At 42.9% G+C, this 15,042-nt stretch overlaps 1 protein-coding gene and 1 long non-coding RNA gene across 15 annotated transcripts; one reads left to right on the plus strand and one right to left on the minus strand.

Annotated features, from left to right (window-relative positions):
* The first annotated feature begins 2,170 nt into the window (after nt 1-2,170).
* Nucleotides 2,171-7,664, plus strand: LOC124681309. 13 transcript variants are annotated; one of them, XR_006995801.1, is made up of 7 exons: nt 2,171-2,279; nt 3,245-3,332; nt 4,112-4,213; nt 4,660-4,958; nt 5,359-5,454; nt 6,260-6,354; nt 6,489-7,664. It is a non-coding gene; the product is annotated as an uncharacterized LOC124681309 (long non-coding RNA). The 13 variants fall into 13 exon arrangements; XR_006995807.1 differs by having other exon boundaries at nt 4,118-4,213; XR_006995803.1 differs by having other exon boundaries at nt 2,208-2,289.
* A 2,014-nt stretch (nt 7,665-9,678) lies between these two features.
* LOC124681307 lies at nt 9,679-14,062 on the minus strand. 2 transcript variants are annotated; one of them, XM_047216240.1, is made up of 9 exons: nt 13,995-14,062; nt 13,818-13,881; nt 13,662-13,703; nt 13,082-13,559; nt 12,227-12,370; nt 10,927-11,533; nt 10,634-10,722; nt 10,307-10,456; nt 9,679-10,186 (listed from the first exon to the last, which is right to left on the minus strand). In XM_047216240.1, the coding sequence occupies exons 4-9, from the start codon at nt 13,124-13,126 to the stop codon at nt 9,818-9,820; spliced, it is 1,404 nt and encodes a 467-aa protein (XP_047072196.1). In that variant the 5' UTR covers nt 13,127-13,559; nt 13,662-13,703; nt 13,818-13,881; nt 13,995-14,062; the 3' UTR covers nt 9,679-9,817. The 2 variants fall into 2 exon arrangements, with proteins under 2 accessions (XP_047072196.1, XP_047072195.1); XM_047216239.1 differs by having other exon boundaries at nt 10,634-11,533; nt 13,995-14,059.
* Between the last annotated feature and the right edge of the window lie 980 nt (nt 14,063-15,042).

Raw genomic sequence — 15,042 nt, forward strand, 5'->3', positions numbered from 1 at the left:
GATATATGTATGTGCATTGTTATGCCTTCTTTATTTGTCAATTGCCCAACTGTAATTTGTTCACCCAACATCTGCTATCTTATGGGATAGACACCAATAGTGATCTGTGGACCCCGGTCCTATTCTTTACATCTGAAATACAATCTACTGCAATTGTTCTTTACTGTTCTTCACAAACAACCATCATCATCCACACTATACATCTAATCCTTTGTTACAGCAAGCCGGTGAGATTGACAACCTCGCTGTTACGTTGGGGCAAAGTTCTGTGATTGTGTTGTGCAGGTTCCACGTTGGCGCCGGAATCCCCGGTGTTGCGCCGCACTACACTCCTCCGCCATCAACCTTCAACGTGCTTCTTGGCTCCTCCTGGTTCGATAAACCTTGGTTTCTTTCTGAGGGAAAACTTGCTACTGTACGCATCACACCTTCCTCTTGGGGTTCCCAACGGACGTGTCGACTGCACGCATCAAGCTTCAAGCATGATATCTTCGATATGCTCATCTTGAACTTGTCCTTCTCAACCTTGATGACATCCAAAACTTGATACCATTATCTCATGGGCTATATGAGATCATACTCTTGATGCATACCCATGACAAGATACATAATCCATATAGACAACACAAATGCACATATATAGCGGGTTAGTTCATGAAGTATAATTGACAAGGCTTACCGCCCATAAGATCACATGATCCAAAGTGGTACAATCTTTATGCTTCATGTGTTGACCAACTTGAATTCAATCTTCACTCTTAGTCTTGGTCAACCTCGTATCTCTTCATGCTCTATCATAATATCTTGATCACTCATTGCTTAACACATAAGCTAGAGCATGGATAACTTGAGTTCCACCCAAGAACCCCATCTTAATTTCTTATTCTTGATCATATCATATTTTTCTCTTCAAATCAATCATCTTGATGTCAATACCAAAGGTATAACATTATATTCATGACATCCACACTTGAATCCAAGATATGGACTTCAAGAAATACCTATGAAATATTCCTTCATATAAACACAATGGAAACGAGTCCATAGAGGATTGTCATTAATTACCAAAACACACTTAGGGGTAATGTACACTTACATGCGCCGACGGTAATTTTCATAATTCAAAAAAAACTAGATCTAGATCTGGTCGTCGCTCACAAACTGTGGTTGTGGGCATCACACACGAGGGAGTAAGGGAGAGGAGGTGGTCGCCGGGGGGAGGGAGGGAGTTGGTTGTCGGAGGGAGGTAGGGGAGGAGGTGATCGCCGGAGATGAGGTGGTCGCTAGAAAGTAGCCCAAGGTCGCAGGAGGCATCCATCTCGAAGGTGGTCACCGGGGGAGTAGCTGGAGCTCGACGTCACCGAAGGTAGAGGAAAGGCGACGGGGGAAGGGAGAGGATGGGGCACTAGAGGGAGAATGGGAAGAGGTGGAGGAGGAGAGAAGGTGGAGACGTGGAAGAGGAGGAGGATGACGAGGGTCAACCTCAGCAATGCCCATAATTATGGACTTCGGTTTTAGGAAAGAGAAAGTGTTGGTGGTTTCGTGGACTTGTTAGAGAAACAAGGTATTCGATGAAAATAGATTAGAGGCTAAAGTCGCCGAGATTGTATTGGAATTAGGGTTTTCAATGATGTGTGGTATTACAAAGGTTATGGATCTCCTCCCCGGTGGCTCCTCCTAGCCCTTATATAATGGGCTATGTCCCATAGTCCAATCTAGGATCGGTTACATGCCGTATGTCGGTTGCCCCGATATAGCTAACACTTTTTGTTTTTGAGAAATGATATAGCTAACACTTGCAGCCTAGTCCTGACATATGTGCCGACTGGCCCGCATGCTTTTTCCAGCCTTTTAGGTTGTTCTTGGGCCTTTACGGTATTTTGGGCCAATTTTATGAATCAGAAAAATTACATAAAAAAAATAAACGAGCCATACCGGCAGGCCTCATCTCGGAGGACGCGCACAGAACTTGGGATGCCGCAGACTAGGTATGGCCCGCGAAATTCGGTCCATATGGCCAGCTTCTTCCAGTTGCATCGCGATTTCTCCCCTAATAACAGAAAGAAAAAATAAGTTGCATCGCTGTACACCCAAGCCAAACTCCACGAGCGCGAGGGCTCCTCGCGGCGGCGGCGGCGGCGCAGCCCGTCCCCGTTCCGTTCGACTCGTGGGGCGCCTCCTGCTCCAGCCCCTCGTCCTCGCCCCGGCGAGGCCGGAAGGCCACCCCTTCCTCCTCCAGCGACGTGAGCGATTCCCAGGCGAAGGGCATGGCCAAGAAGGTGCGCTAGGGTAGGGCTGGGGATTCGGTTCGGTTGGCTCCTGGGTTTCCGGTTAGGGTTTCGGTTGCTAAATTGGTAAGGTTCTGCAGACCGAGCGAACCATTTCGCCGGTCCAAACCTGACGGAGAAGCAGTCTAGTAGTCTTTTCCCCTCTTCTGATACTAAGGCATTGCGTTAGTGATAGTTTGCCTTACTAGTAGAAACTTGAGGTGGCGTCTGGTTGGTGCTGGTAGACTACTAGATGGCCTAAACCCGCGATAGCTCCGCAGATAGGTGCAGCTGTTACTCTGAATCAGTTACACCCATTTGAAGGTTGGGATTGTTCAGTGACAAGTCTGTGATCACTTGCTCTTGCTAAGCACTACTACGGAGGTAATAATAGGTATACAAGCAATAAACTAGCTCAATGATGAGCACATATAAGCAAGAAAATGTACTTCGTGCACTCACTCAGAATTTCCCCCAAAGATGTATGCTGCGCTGGATACAGTCATATTTATGGATGGTCCGGAGGTGGTTTATCTTTTGCATTGCTACTGTAGGACCGCTTGGTGTAGGTTGGTATTCATCAGTTGTGGGGTTGATTATGTTTTTTCTAGATGCAGCTCACATCTCATGCTTATAATAGATGTTGGTGACTATTTAGGTTTCTTAGGGTACAAATGCATGACAAATTGGATATTTATTCTACTGATGTTGCTGTGAACACTTCTCGTAAGTAGATCAAGTTGATACCTTCAGTCAATGATAAGCAGTGTATGATGGGGTCATGACTGTAGTATTGATTCAGTAGGGTCCACTCCTAGGATTGATTGTCTATGAATGAAATCACAAGCCATAGGAACTGCAGATCATAGATGTTTAATATTCTTAAATGTTCCATGTTGCTCTAAGGTTTCTACAGTGTGTCGCTTTAGTCTAACATACCTAAAGAACGATGATCAAGTTCACATTTTCTTTTGCAGCCTTGTTTGGCTAAAGAAGATTTAACTGAAGGACAAAAGGTGGACATTTCCGTCAAAGCTGAAAAAGAAGAAGCAGTTGGGAACAATGGTATGATAAACTGTAAATTTCGCTAGCACGTTATATAAGTCGGTGCATATATAGTGCACCATTAGAGTAGTCTTGGTTACACTGAAACCTCACTGCCACTTTTATCGTGTATCTGCTCCTTATTTCTTAGGCATTTGGAACTTTTTTGTTATGGTTTTGGACAAATGAATTTGTTATTTTTTTTTATGATGTTTCCCTCTAGTATGTTCCTTAGGAGGAGATGCAGTAATAGACTTAATTAAACAGTTTTTCTTCATCTCTTTGAATTTCCCTATCATAGAAGTATTGGTTTAGTCCGTACTGGATTCATAGGTATCTTATCAACCTTTAAAAGTAAAATCTGTTCATACATATATTGTTTCTCACTAATTTTGCGCGCAGAATCATCAACCACCATACAGATTAAGTTAATTCAAGGTCTGACCTATTCTCCAAAAAGAGGGTCCTATTGAAAACAAAATAATCCAAAATACAAGTATACAAATGCAGTAGAATTCCTGATAGATTTAAGACCTCAATTATCACCAAGTGTTGAACATATCCTTGTACACAATTCTACCTACATCTGAATTAAGCTATTACTTACAAGTAACAATCAATCAGCATACTAACATGTGAAACAATTAGTGTGGAAAAGAAAGAGGATCCCCCTCTCTAATTCTGAGTTTTAGTTTGAAAATAACCATGCCATCTGTTCCCACTACCTTCCTACAAGTAGACCTCCTTTTAATGAGGTCTACTTTTCTTGCACAATTATTGAAGCATATGTAATTTGCAAGTTGCAGGGATTGACAGTGAAGGAGATGGAATAGCTAGGCAATCACATGAAAATGCATCTTGATCTGGACAGGGGAAGCCAAGTGAATTTCAATTACTGGGAGGTACATGTCTTTATCTCACCTGAATGTCATGCCAATGGTACACACACCATATTACTGTTGAAAGACCTACCAAAACTGTAGTCAGGAAGGTCCTCACTAGACAGTATTTTGATACTCGCTTTGTCAGTTTCTGTTTGGCAAAAAATGTTGAATGATATGGTATGTTAGACCTCAGGACATGTTCTTTAGCTTGTTAGGTACAATGTAACCCTTAATTCCTCACTGAAACTAAACCAAGCTTCAGAACGAGGTTACCATATGGTGGTAGGAGATTTCAGTAAGTTCATTTCATGTTTATATGCTCATGTATAACTATAAGTTCACACCCGTAGAACTAATTTAATCTGGAATCCATCAAGTACTCATGGTGGTAGGAGATCTCAGTAATATGTTAAGTTCATTTCATGTTTATATGCTCATGTATAACTATAAGTTCACACCTGTAGAACCAATTTGATCTGGAAACCATCAAGCACTCATGGTAGTGTGTGACTGGGAGCTAGATGAGGCTCGGAAAAGAGATGCCTTGGACTGAGCTAGGGTGCATGGTGAGGAACCACCCCGTGAGGTGGAAGAGAGAGGCTTACATGCAAGTATTTAGTGGGATGTAAAGGATCACTTGGAGAGTAAGACCTCCACAGAGCTTGAAGAGATGCGAAGTCAAATTGACTCCCAGATACGCTCTGATACTGCAAAAGTTGTTGAATACTGGGAGGCCAAATGCCTTCATGTTTACAAAGAAAAGGTATGCCATGTGTGTAGTTTGTAGACACTGATATTGGCTCTTCAGTTTGGCAGAAGCAAATGTGATTTCTGGTTATACCATTATTGTACATTTTTTGTTATATTTGTACAACACAAGTATAATGGTACACTAGGATCTTGATTGGCCCCGTTTCCACAACATTATCTTCAACGTCACATGATTTGCAGTCTTGTTCGAATGGAAACATTCATCTGGAGCTGCTTTCTTTAACTTTCTAAACTTAATAGATAATCTGGTTGTACAAAGTTCTTGCTGCATCTTCATTGAGTAAAGCAATTAGTATGCAAAAGAAAGAGAATCTCCCTGTGTACTACGTTCAGTTTTATTTTGAAAATAACTGTACCATCTGTTCCTATGTATGTAATTTGCAAAATTGCAGAGATTGAGAGTGGAGGAGATGGAACAGCTATGCAGTGACATGAAAGTGCATCTCGATGTGGGCAGAGAAGGCCAAGCGAATGTCAAGTACTGGGAGGTACATGTCTTCATCTCACCCGAGTGTGATGCCAATGATACACGTCCTATCACTGCCAAATGAGCTACCAAAACTTCATAGTCTTAAATAGTAAATTGTAGTCACCTAGTCAGCAGGGTCCTCAGTTGATACTTGATAGTAGTATTATGATATTTTGCGCTGTTGGTTTCTATTTGGCAAATATGTTGGGACAGTTGTGTGGTATGGTATGTTAGACTCATAACTTGTTCTTCAGCTTGTTACATAATAGTACAACTGAATAATTAATTTCTCACTGAAAATAAACCAAGCTTGACAGCGAGTTTGTAATATGGTAGAAGATGCACTTATAAACATAATTAAAATAGTCTTTCTTCTCTTTGAATTTCCCTATCATAGAAGTATTCCTTTATTCCCATCTAATGGACTCATAGCTGTCTTATAAACCTCTAAAAGTAAAATCTGTTCATATATCTTATTTCTCACTATTTTCACCCACAAAATTGTCAACCAGCCGTTGATATTGAATTAAATTTAAGCCCTGACCTGTTCTCACCCAAATGCAGTAGAATTCTGAACTTGACTGATTTAAGACCTCAGTTGTTACCATGCATTAAACGAATCCTTATACAAATAACAATCAATCAGCATACCAACAAGTAAAGCAGTTAGTGTGCAATGAAAGAGGATCTCCTGCAAGTACTTTCATTAGTTTGAAAATGACCATACCACCTGCTCCCACTACCTTCATACAACTAGCACTTCTAATGTGACCTCCATTTTTCTACCACAGTTATTGGACTATATCTGATTTGCAAAATTGCAGGGATTAACAGTAAGGAGATAGAAGAGCTACATGATGACATTGTGATGCATCTTGGTCTGGACAGGGAATGTCAAGTGAATGTCAAGTTCTGGGAGGTACATGTCTCCATCTCACCCTCCTGAATATTATCTTTGAGTGTGATGTCTATGCCAAGATAGACACCCTATTAGTGCTGAATGGGCTACAAAACAACTCTAGTGTTTTCTGATATCTGATAAACTCCTTCTAGCCTGAGCTAATGCATGGCGATGAAGATGCAACCGATCCTGACGAGGACAAGACGGAACTGGTACAGTCTTTTTCTGCAGCTTTGTGCTTGTTTACAGTAATAAATATAGTGATGGTTATTTATGCAGTCAAAACCTTCCTGTTATTAAATACGGTTCAATAGCAATTGGGTACACCAATTTCTGCCAAAAGAAAGTTAGTTAACAGCCTATGTTAGAAATACTTGTAATAGGGGAACATTCTTAGTAAGATCGTAGAATAACATTTGAAGCAGTTGGCTTTCATGCATGTTTACCCTGAAAGTGGCTTAGTTTCACTTAACTTTTGATTGTAATACTAATGCCCCATAGGACGAAGGACATTTCCCCTTGTCTGAAGTTTTTTTTACCAACCAACAAGAGCTCTGCCTCTTTTGGGGTCTTTATGCAACATTTACTTTTCTTGGAGGGTCGAAGAGGTGCTTTTTTCTTAGTTCAATGTTGCGTGAATAGGGCACATTTATGTGTTCTTCACAAAGTTGAGATGAGTTTGACTGGCCAGTCACACGTGCTCATGTGGCTCGAAAGAAAGGCAAGAAAACCAGATGCCACGGAGTTTAAAGCGATGTGAGCAATGGAGGAAGGGGATGTCGTATTTGGTTCAGGTGCTGTGCTGAAGTGAACCTTTGTTTCAGGTTTGTTTCATCTTTTTTATTATCAGAGGATGAGGATTGTAGAATTGGTACCACATCATCTTGATTTCGGAACATATCAGTATATGTGTAGCCACATTATGTAACATTATGTTGCTATATTTGTTAGGAATTTCCATGGTTATATGCTTACATGCTATACCAAGGTGGTTCACTGCCACTGAATCTCCATTCACTCTCAGGCTTTCAGCTGGATTCTCATGACAACCTGTGCAATGTGCTCACAGGTATAACTGGTGGCATGAAAAGTACCGACCAAGCAAAACCAAAGTACCTCGTTCCAAGTGCACATTTGAGCGCGGGATTCTTCATCTGTATTCCACAGCAGTTGGTTCGTTTGTAACCAGGCCTTGTACCGAAATGTTAACGTGACAAACGATATTGATAGCTTGTAACAGTTTGTTGTTGTACCTTGACCTGAAATCCTGAAGAGTTTTGCGCTGGAGTGCATACTGAAAGTAGCTCTACATGGAGTATGTTGCGTCACTTCTTACTCTGTACACTTGCTGTATGTAAAGTGGTGTTCTTATATATTACGTTCGATCCACACACACAAAAAAAAAACAAATATGATTATAGATCCACATATGTGGCCGTCCAAAACAAACTACATGTGCAAAGAACAGTGCTAAATCCACAGTGGAAGCCAGTCAATATTACTTAAATAATAAAGCAAAATATCTCGGTAGAAAAACCCATCGGGAAAGAAGGGAAATAGAAAAGGGCGGGATTGTGAAAAAACAGGCGCCACTTTTGGCGCTCATTTCTTTCCTGCACTACAAGAAATAAATTTTCAGATCAGCCATCGGCAGGGATCCGACGGTTGGATGAGGTTGCTGCACGGCTACGAAAGCCTCGAACGGTCCAGATCTGCCCACGCCGCTTATAAACCGGCCTCCCCCGACTCCATTTCCCCACTTTCTCAAATCCCCAGTCTCCACACCCCGGCCGACGCCTCCCGCTCCCGCCTCCGACGAGCCCTCCCGCGCCCAGCCTCCGCCGCCTGCGCGCGCACCGCCGGGATGGCGCCCCGGTCCTGCGCCATGCAAGTTCCTCGACCAACCTGCCTTTTCTTCTTCTTCTCTGCAACGATTTCGTTTTGCTGGGTTTTCGATTTCAATCGCTTATACTGCTTCGATTTCATGATTTCAGCCGTAAGCGCAAGTCGCACAAGGATGGTTGGGAGGCCAAGGAGCAGGGAAAGGGGGACCTCGCGCGCTTGGGCTACATCCCCGAACTGGAGGACGAGGCGCACGCCCTCGTGGCGGAACAGGAGCTGCTACGTCTCGACCGCGAGTACAAGGACCGCCTCAAGAGGGAGGCCGACGAGGCGGCGGCGGCTGCAGCGGCGGCGGTGGCGGCTGAACAGGCGGCGGCGGTGGCGGCTCAACCGGTGGCGGCGGGGGCGGCTGAACAGCCGGCGGCGGTGGCGGCTGAACAGGCGGCTGCTGCGGCGGGGGCGGCTGACGCGGCGGCGGTGGGCGAGGCTGACGCGGCGGTGGTGGCGGCGGAGCCTCAAGCGGAGTGACTGAACAGACGTGGTCGACGATTAAGGGCGTATCGGTAGAGTTTTTACTATCTCGCATGGTTACCGAACTGATGGAGTAATTTGCCAGTTTTATTAGGGTTTTTTTTACTCTCTTAGCTACCGAACTCTGTGCCCGAAGTATCTATGTCGTCTGTTTAACCCTATCTGATCAATCTGGGTGGTATAGTTGTTATTTGAATTCTAATCTGATAATGTATGGCTCGATTGAACTTCTATGTTCTTGCATTTGAATGCCTTTAGTAGCTCGCTGTTGTGAAGGAGCAATTCATGCCTTCTGAGTTTGTTGCAATTAGCCCTGCTGATAATTCTATCTGTGAATCTTGTGTCGTGCTCTCTTCCCTGGCGGTGGTGGCGGCAGCGGCCGAGGCGCCTCAAGCCGAGTGAGTAACTTGTTGTCGATGATTAAGGGGTATCGGTGTAGTTGGTTCCTATCTCGCTCACTTAACGAACTCATGGTGCGCTTGCCAGTTTTACTACTCCTACAACTGTTATTAGTCTGCTATACGAAGTTATGACCTCATCTGCCCAAAGTATCTGCGCCTGTTTGTAACACTCTGTGATAGATTTGGGTGTTGATTGTGATGTGAGGCTGTTACTGGAACTTCTCTCATGGTGCAAATATGGTTGGTTCAATTGAAGTTATATTTTGTTGCATTTCAGTGCCTTTAGCTCCTTGCTGTCAAGGAACAACAATTCATGTCTATGATAGTTATATCTGTGAATCTTGTGGCGTGCTCTCTTTTCTGGTTCGTGATTTTGATCTGGTGATCAATGGAACAACATGAAATAATTACAGACACATGGGTTTAATGAAATTCAGAAATTATGCAATTGTTAGGAACGCTATGGTGCTGGTATATCTTTGAATTTCAAATTTCTTCCTTATAGTGCAAAGTTAGTCATTTGGTATAGGAACATGTATTGAGATTGTGGGACAGAGGGAGTACATAATTCTCAAAATAAAAACAATCGCTCGATAAGATCTTTGTGTCAACTGTATGAAAAATTACTCCAAAGATTTACTTTCTTTGACACACCGACAACATAAGGTCGACACAAGTGCAAATTTGCAGGCATAATAAAGTAAATCTCAAATGATTAGTGACCAGTCTTCATCGAAGATTATCTCTGGCATGAATATGCCACCTCTTATCCGCTCAACCACCATTTCTTCCTCCTCCTTCTTTGGAAATTTCAAATTACGAAGTGATGCATCAAGAGCATCGCATTCTTCGCATATCAGGTCTCCTCTGAGAATAATCCTTTGTAAGTTGGGTGATCGCACCAACATGGATCTTATAAATGTAAACTGTTGTTCTAGTGACCTAAATCCATCGAATACTAGCTCTTTCAGCAGCCTGTTCTCAGAGCCATCAAAGCGCATTTCCCACTGAGGAGTGACTCTGTCCCTGTATATACGACCTCTAAGACCAGCCTCGCATGGATGCTGATCAGCTACCTGTATTTGTGTGACCAATTGTGTAATAGGAATGAGTTTTCAACATTTTCTGCTATTCTTTTTCAAAAGCTGAAGCTCCAAATGTGGAGAAAAGGGAAGGAATACAGACAAATACATTACCTGAATATTTAATTTTTCAATAGATGGTGCTGCTACCAGAAAGGTAATCGTCCATAAAATGTCAAAATCAACAAAGATGCCCCACACAGACAGCTTCTTTAGCTTGCTGAATGCAGTGCGGAGTTCCTCAATTTCAGGTTGCAACCAAACCTGATCACGGGATAAGAAAAAAGAAGAATGAATACACAAATAAGATTATCAAAGAGTTCACAGCTATGTTTGTTCTGTACAGTGCATAACTCGATCATATAGCCTCATACCTATGAGCCAGTGACAACATGATGAATACAACAAAATACCATTTAGCGAAAAATAAATAGTACTTACAATTTCTCCTTGGAAGTCCAATGTCAGAGTGTGTATGCTTGCTGTTCCATGTAGAAGCTCACTTAATTTAAACGGACATTGATAATGTGCTGCACCAAATGAGAGTTCTAATTCCCCAAGAGATGGGACAAAGCCAAAGGTCACCGGGACATTATGAGATTCCCAAGTACTGCATATCAATTTCTCCAACTTCGGGAGGCAGACCAGTTCGAGTCTCTCAAAGCGACACATGTCGAATTCCAGAAAACAAAGTTTTGAGTTTGGTGCATCAATCTTAAAGTCAGAGTACGTACCGGTATCACAATAAGAAAGGCTTAGATGCTTCAGTTGCTTGCAGCAGTCAAACAAGACATGGTGCATGTCCAATTTGTCAAAGCCTGCATTTTGTATAGAGAGCTTTCTGAGGCAGTGGAGCACACTAGGGTAGGCACCGAAGAAAGTATCAATATCTTGAGCTCGCTGCAGCATATCCTCGTCACTACGATCTAAAGGATTTGTCTTGTCAAGAATGGTCAGATCCAAATCTTTCAACAAACCACTGTCAATTGCACCACCTATTAATGGGCCAACTTCGCACAAGGAAGTGTTGACTAAGTAGAGTTTAAGGTGCAGACTTGAGATGGTGGATTCTCTCTGATGATCAGCCAAGAAACTCCTGGTTGCTTTGGTCAAAGACACCATAGCTAATTCCTCCATATCATTTGCCTCAGTAGGTTCAGTGCATGGAACAGATAGGAAATCCTCCACATCGATGCTGAGTTCAGGCAGCAACCAAGGCAGATGCCTCCACCGTGTAGAAAGCACAGCTGTCCTCACCGCCATACGTAAACTGACTTTTCCCAATATAGACAGTAAAATATCATCAGTCAGCGTGCTGAGCCCATCTTCGTCCTCCAGTTGCTGCAACGTAAATTGGGGATCCATTATTTAGCTGCCACATAACTGAATTCAGAACTCCCAAACAGCAAAATAGTCACATTGAGAAGAACAATAATATATCAAGCGTTTGATAAAGCCAAATATCTCCGAAGCACACTTAATATCGGTAATTGGACTACCCGTTTCCATTCATATCCATCAATGTCTGAAAAGGTCAGTGCCACATAATGTGTACAGCTGTGCCAGAGGAGCTGTAAACGAGCTGTTTTTTACCTCGTGCTAAAACAGTTGTACAGTTTCAAGATAAGTTGCGAGGTTCAAGCGCTAGAAGTAACATAGTAACTGCTATTGGAATGCTAGAAAATTAAACCTCCACTGGTATATCACATAAGCATGAAGAACATATCTCCACATAAGGGCATAAATAAAAGTTCATTTTATTGATTCTAAAAAGGGAATTCGATTTTAGTACTTCTGTATTCCTAGAAAAAGCTGCTAGGCATCACACCTCATAAAGAGCACAAACATATTCAGGCTCAAAACATGTACATCCATTGAAGTATTGGATTTATAGACTTATAGTAGTATGAGTTCAAGATACAGCTCTTTGTACAGTGGAATATTAGAGAGGTGAAAAAACAAAATATGATCAAAGAGGCAGTGGCATCAACATGTGATCCAAGGAGAGGTCAGATGCGGTGCTAAGAGACTTACTTGGCTGTAGCTCTGGGAACTGTTAATATCATTATTCGCCTCCAAGGAGAAATCAAATGAGGCTTGTGCAACTTCCAATCTTTCGGGAAGCCGCAGATGACTATCATCAGTCAGTCTGCTGAGCCTATCTTGGTCCTCCAGTTGCTGCAACGTAAATTATGGATTCATTATTTAGCTGCCACATAACAGAAATCCCAAATAACAAAATAGTTACAAAGAGTGGCAGGAGCAATCTAGCATTTGACAAAGCGAAATGTCTCCCAGGCACACTTGCTATCGGTAATTGGGCAACCCGGTGCCGTTCAGATTCATTAAGGTCATGTATTTATGTTTGTATAAAATGGGCTATATATATTGAGGTGGTATCTCCGATCATTTATACAAATGCATCCACTGCAGACCTGAAAAGGTCAGTACCAAATACTGTGTGCAGCTGTGCCAGAGGAGCTGTAATATAGCTATATTTTATTTTGCGCTCTAAAACAGTTGTACAGTATCAAGCTGAGTTGTGAGTACCAAGTCCTAAGAGTACCATATGAACCGTAATCGAATGCTAAGAAAAATTGATCTCCAGTGGCATCACAAAAGCATGAAGAACACATCTCCACATACATGTTCGTTTTATTGATTCTATAAGAAGAAAATCCGTTTTAGTATTGCACGAAAAAGCTGCTATGCGCCAACATAACGCATTTTCAAGTATCAGGCCTGATTCATGAGCAGGTTCTAAGCATATAGTATGAGTCCAAAATACACCTACTATTTGCACAATGGAATATCAGTAGAACTGAAAACAACAGAATATGAACAAAGAGATCAACACGTGATACAAGAAGAGGGGGCTAATTGACTTACTTGGTTCTGGCTCTTGGGGCTGTTATTATCCTTGTTGGCATCCATGGAGAAATCCAATGAGCTGGCCTGTGTGACCTTCTTTTAGTGATTTTATTTTGAAATACTTCAGGTGATCGCGCAAGACGATTGTTGCAGCTTTGCAGGCGATTGTCTCCCTGGTGATGACCCAACGCTAGCACCTTCTTATTCCGCTACTATAAATAATAGCCGCACCGGAAGCAGCAGCCCCTCCCAGTCCGAAGGGGAGGGGTCCTAATCCGACTGTAGGTGCCGGATGATTATTATTATTGCTATTCCTTAATAATTTATCAAGTGTACAGCGGAGAAAATCCAAATTGGTTCGCGCTGCGGAGGTCGAATCCAGTACTGCCGCTGCTGCTATTGATCCGATCATATATATAAATCAAGAATCCCGGAAGTAGAAGGTAAGGCGGAGGAAGGAAAATATGGCGCGCAATCCCGGTCGTTATCGGATTCCCTGAAATTCGACCACGCGCGCGCGTTAGAGGCAGAGTTAGAATCTGAATCGAGTACGGATGCAGAGTTAGAGCAGAGGAGCTCAGCTCCGTGCCTTACTTACTTTGAATACGAGGAGGAGTAAGAGCCGGCGGCGGGTGATAACCTGAAAATCAACCGCGCGCGAGAGAGTCAGAGGCGAATTTGAATCGAATCGGAGTGAAAATTTGAATCGAATACTGGATCAATTGGAGGCAGAGAGATGAACTGACATGCGTACCTTACTTGGGAGAGGCGGAAGAGGAGCCGGCGGCGATTGGGGTTGCTCACCGTGGCTGGCAGGCCTGAGAATTGCCCGCGCGCGGGAGTCAGAGGCGAAATTGAATCGAATCGGACCAAGAATTTGAATCCGATCAAGGATCTATCGGACGCAGAGAGGAGGACCTGACGTGGGTACCTTAGTTGGGAGAGGATGCAGAGGAGCCGGCGGCGTGGGCAGTGTCACCGTTGCAGGCGCCTCAAGAAAGAGGAGGGGACGGCGGCTTGTTCGCCGGCGTGGCTGAGGTTCGTCGGCTGGCTTCCCAGCCGACCTGCGTCGCCTTCACGTCGCCGGCCCTGTGAGGCCTCCGCCTCTTCTCCTGTGGCGGCACTGCCGGAGAAAGACGGCGGAATCGCGGAGAGGAGGAAGAAGAGAGGTGCGGCGGCGGCCGGCCGAGAAATGGGCGAGAACCCTAGCCAGATTTTGCCTTTTATACCTTCTCCCCTGCCTCCCCTGTTCTTGATCTTGAGGAGGCGCGCGCCTGGGTCTGGGTCAAGCTTGCGCCGACCTTTTTCTTTTTCGTTTTTTTTCAGAACTAGTAAGTTTGCACGTGCAATGCACGTCTCTTAAAGTTTGTCACATGTTTCATAAATCCTATTTATGTATTATGTGTAGTTTTTTTCTAAGTTTAATTCAACGAACCATTTAAATTGGTCCCATTGGCCTATAATGTAAGTTGCGCATGAAACGTATGATCGACACATGGCATCTTTCAAAATTCAAGGGACCCATACTTCTTTTGCCATCTTCGAAGTCTCGACTTCTCACCATCACCATTCATTTCCTAGTCAACAAAAATAAAAACATTTGTCCTGAATTGTGTCATACAAACCAACAAAGTTAATTTTTAAATAATAGTGAGACATATGATGAATATCATGATACCGAGCTAAATACATAGTTAGGGATGTCGGATAAAATATCTCTCATTCAGTACTACAAACCACATAATGGCCATACATAAAAAAATAATGATGCATTTTTATTTAATCCATTGAAATGATAAAAAAATTTACCTCTGTCTATAAAATGATGTCAAAAGTTTGTCTAAATTGGGATGCATCTAAACACACTTTAGTGTATAGGTACATTCCAATTTGGACAAATATCCCACAACTTTTTATGGACGGAGGAAGTCGTAGATTTTTTTTTGCGATGAAAAAAGCTAAGAAAGTAGAAGATTTAA

Source organism: Lolium rigidum, unplaced genomic scaffold (genome assembly GCF_022539505.1).
Source record: "Lolium rigidum isolate FL_2022 unplaced genomic scaffold, APGP_CSIRO_Lrig_0.1 contig_39095_1, whole genome shotgun sequence".
NCBI lineage: Eukaryota > Viridiplantae > Streptophyta > Magnoliopsida > Poales > Poaceae > Lolium > Lolium rigidum.

Coding starts and splice junctions, on each gene's coding strand:
- LOC124681307 (XM_047216239.1), bottom strand. CDS start 13,126: ATGGATGCCAACAAGGATAATAACAGCCCCAAGAGCCAGAACCAA. Junction 12,371..13,081: donor GCCCCAAGAGCCAGAACCAA/GTAAGTCAATTA, acceptor TTTACGTTGCAG/CAACTGGAGGACCAAGATAG. Junction 11,534..12,226: donor GTTCCCAGAGCTACAGCCAA/GTAAGTCTCTTA, acceptor TTTACGTTGCAG/CAACTGGAGGACGAAGATGG.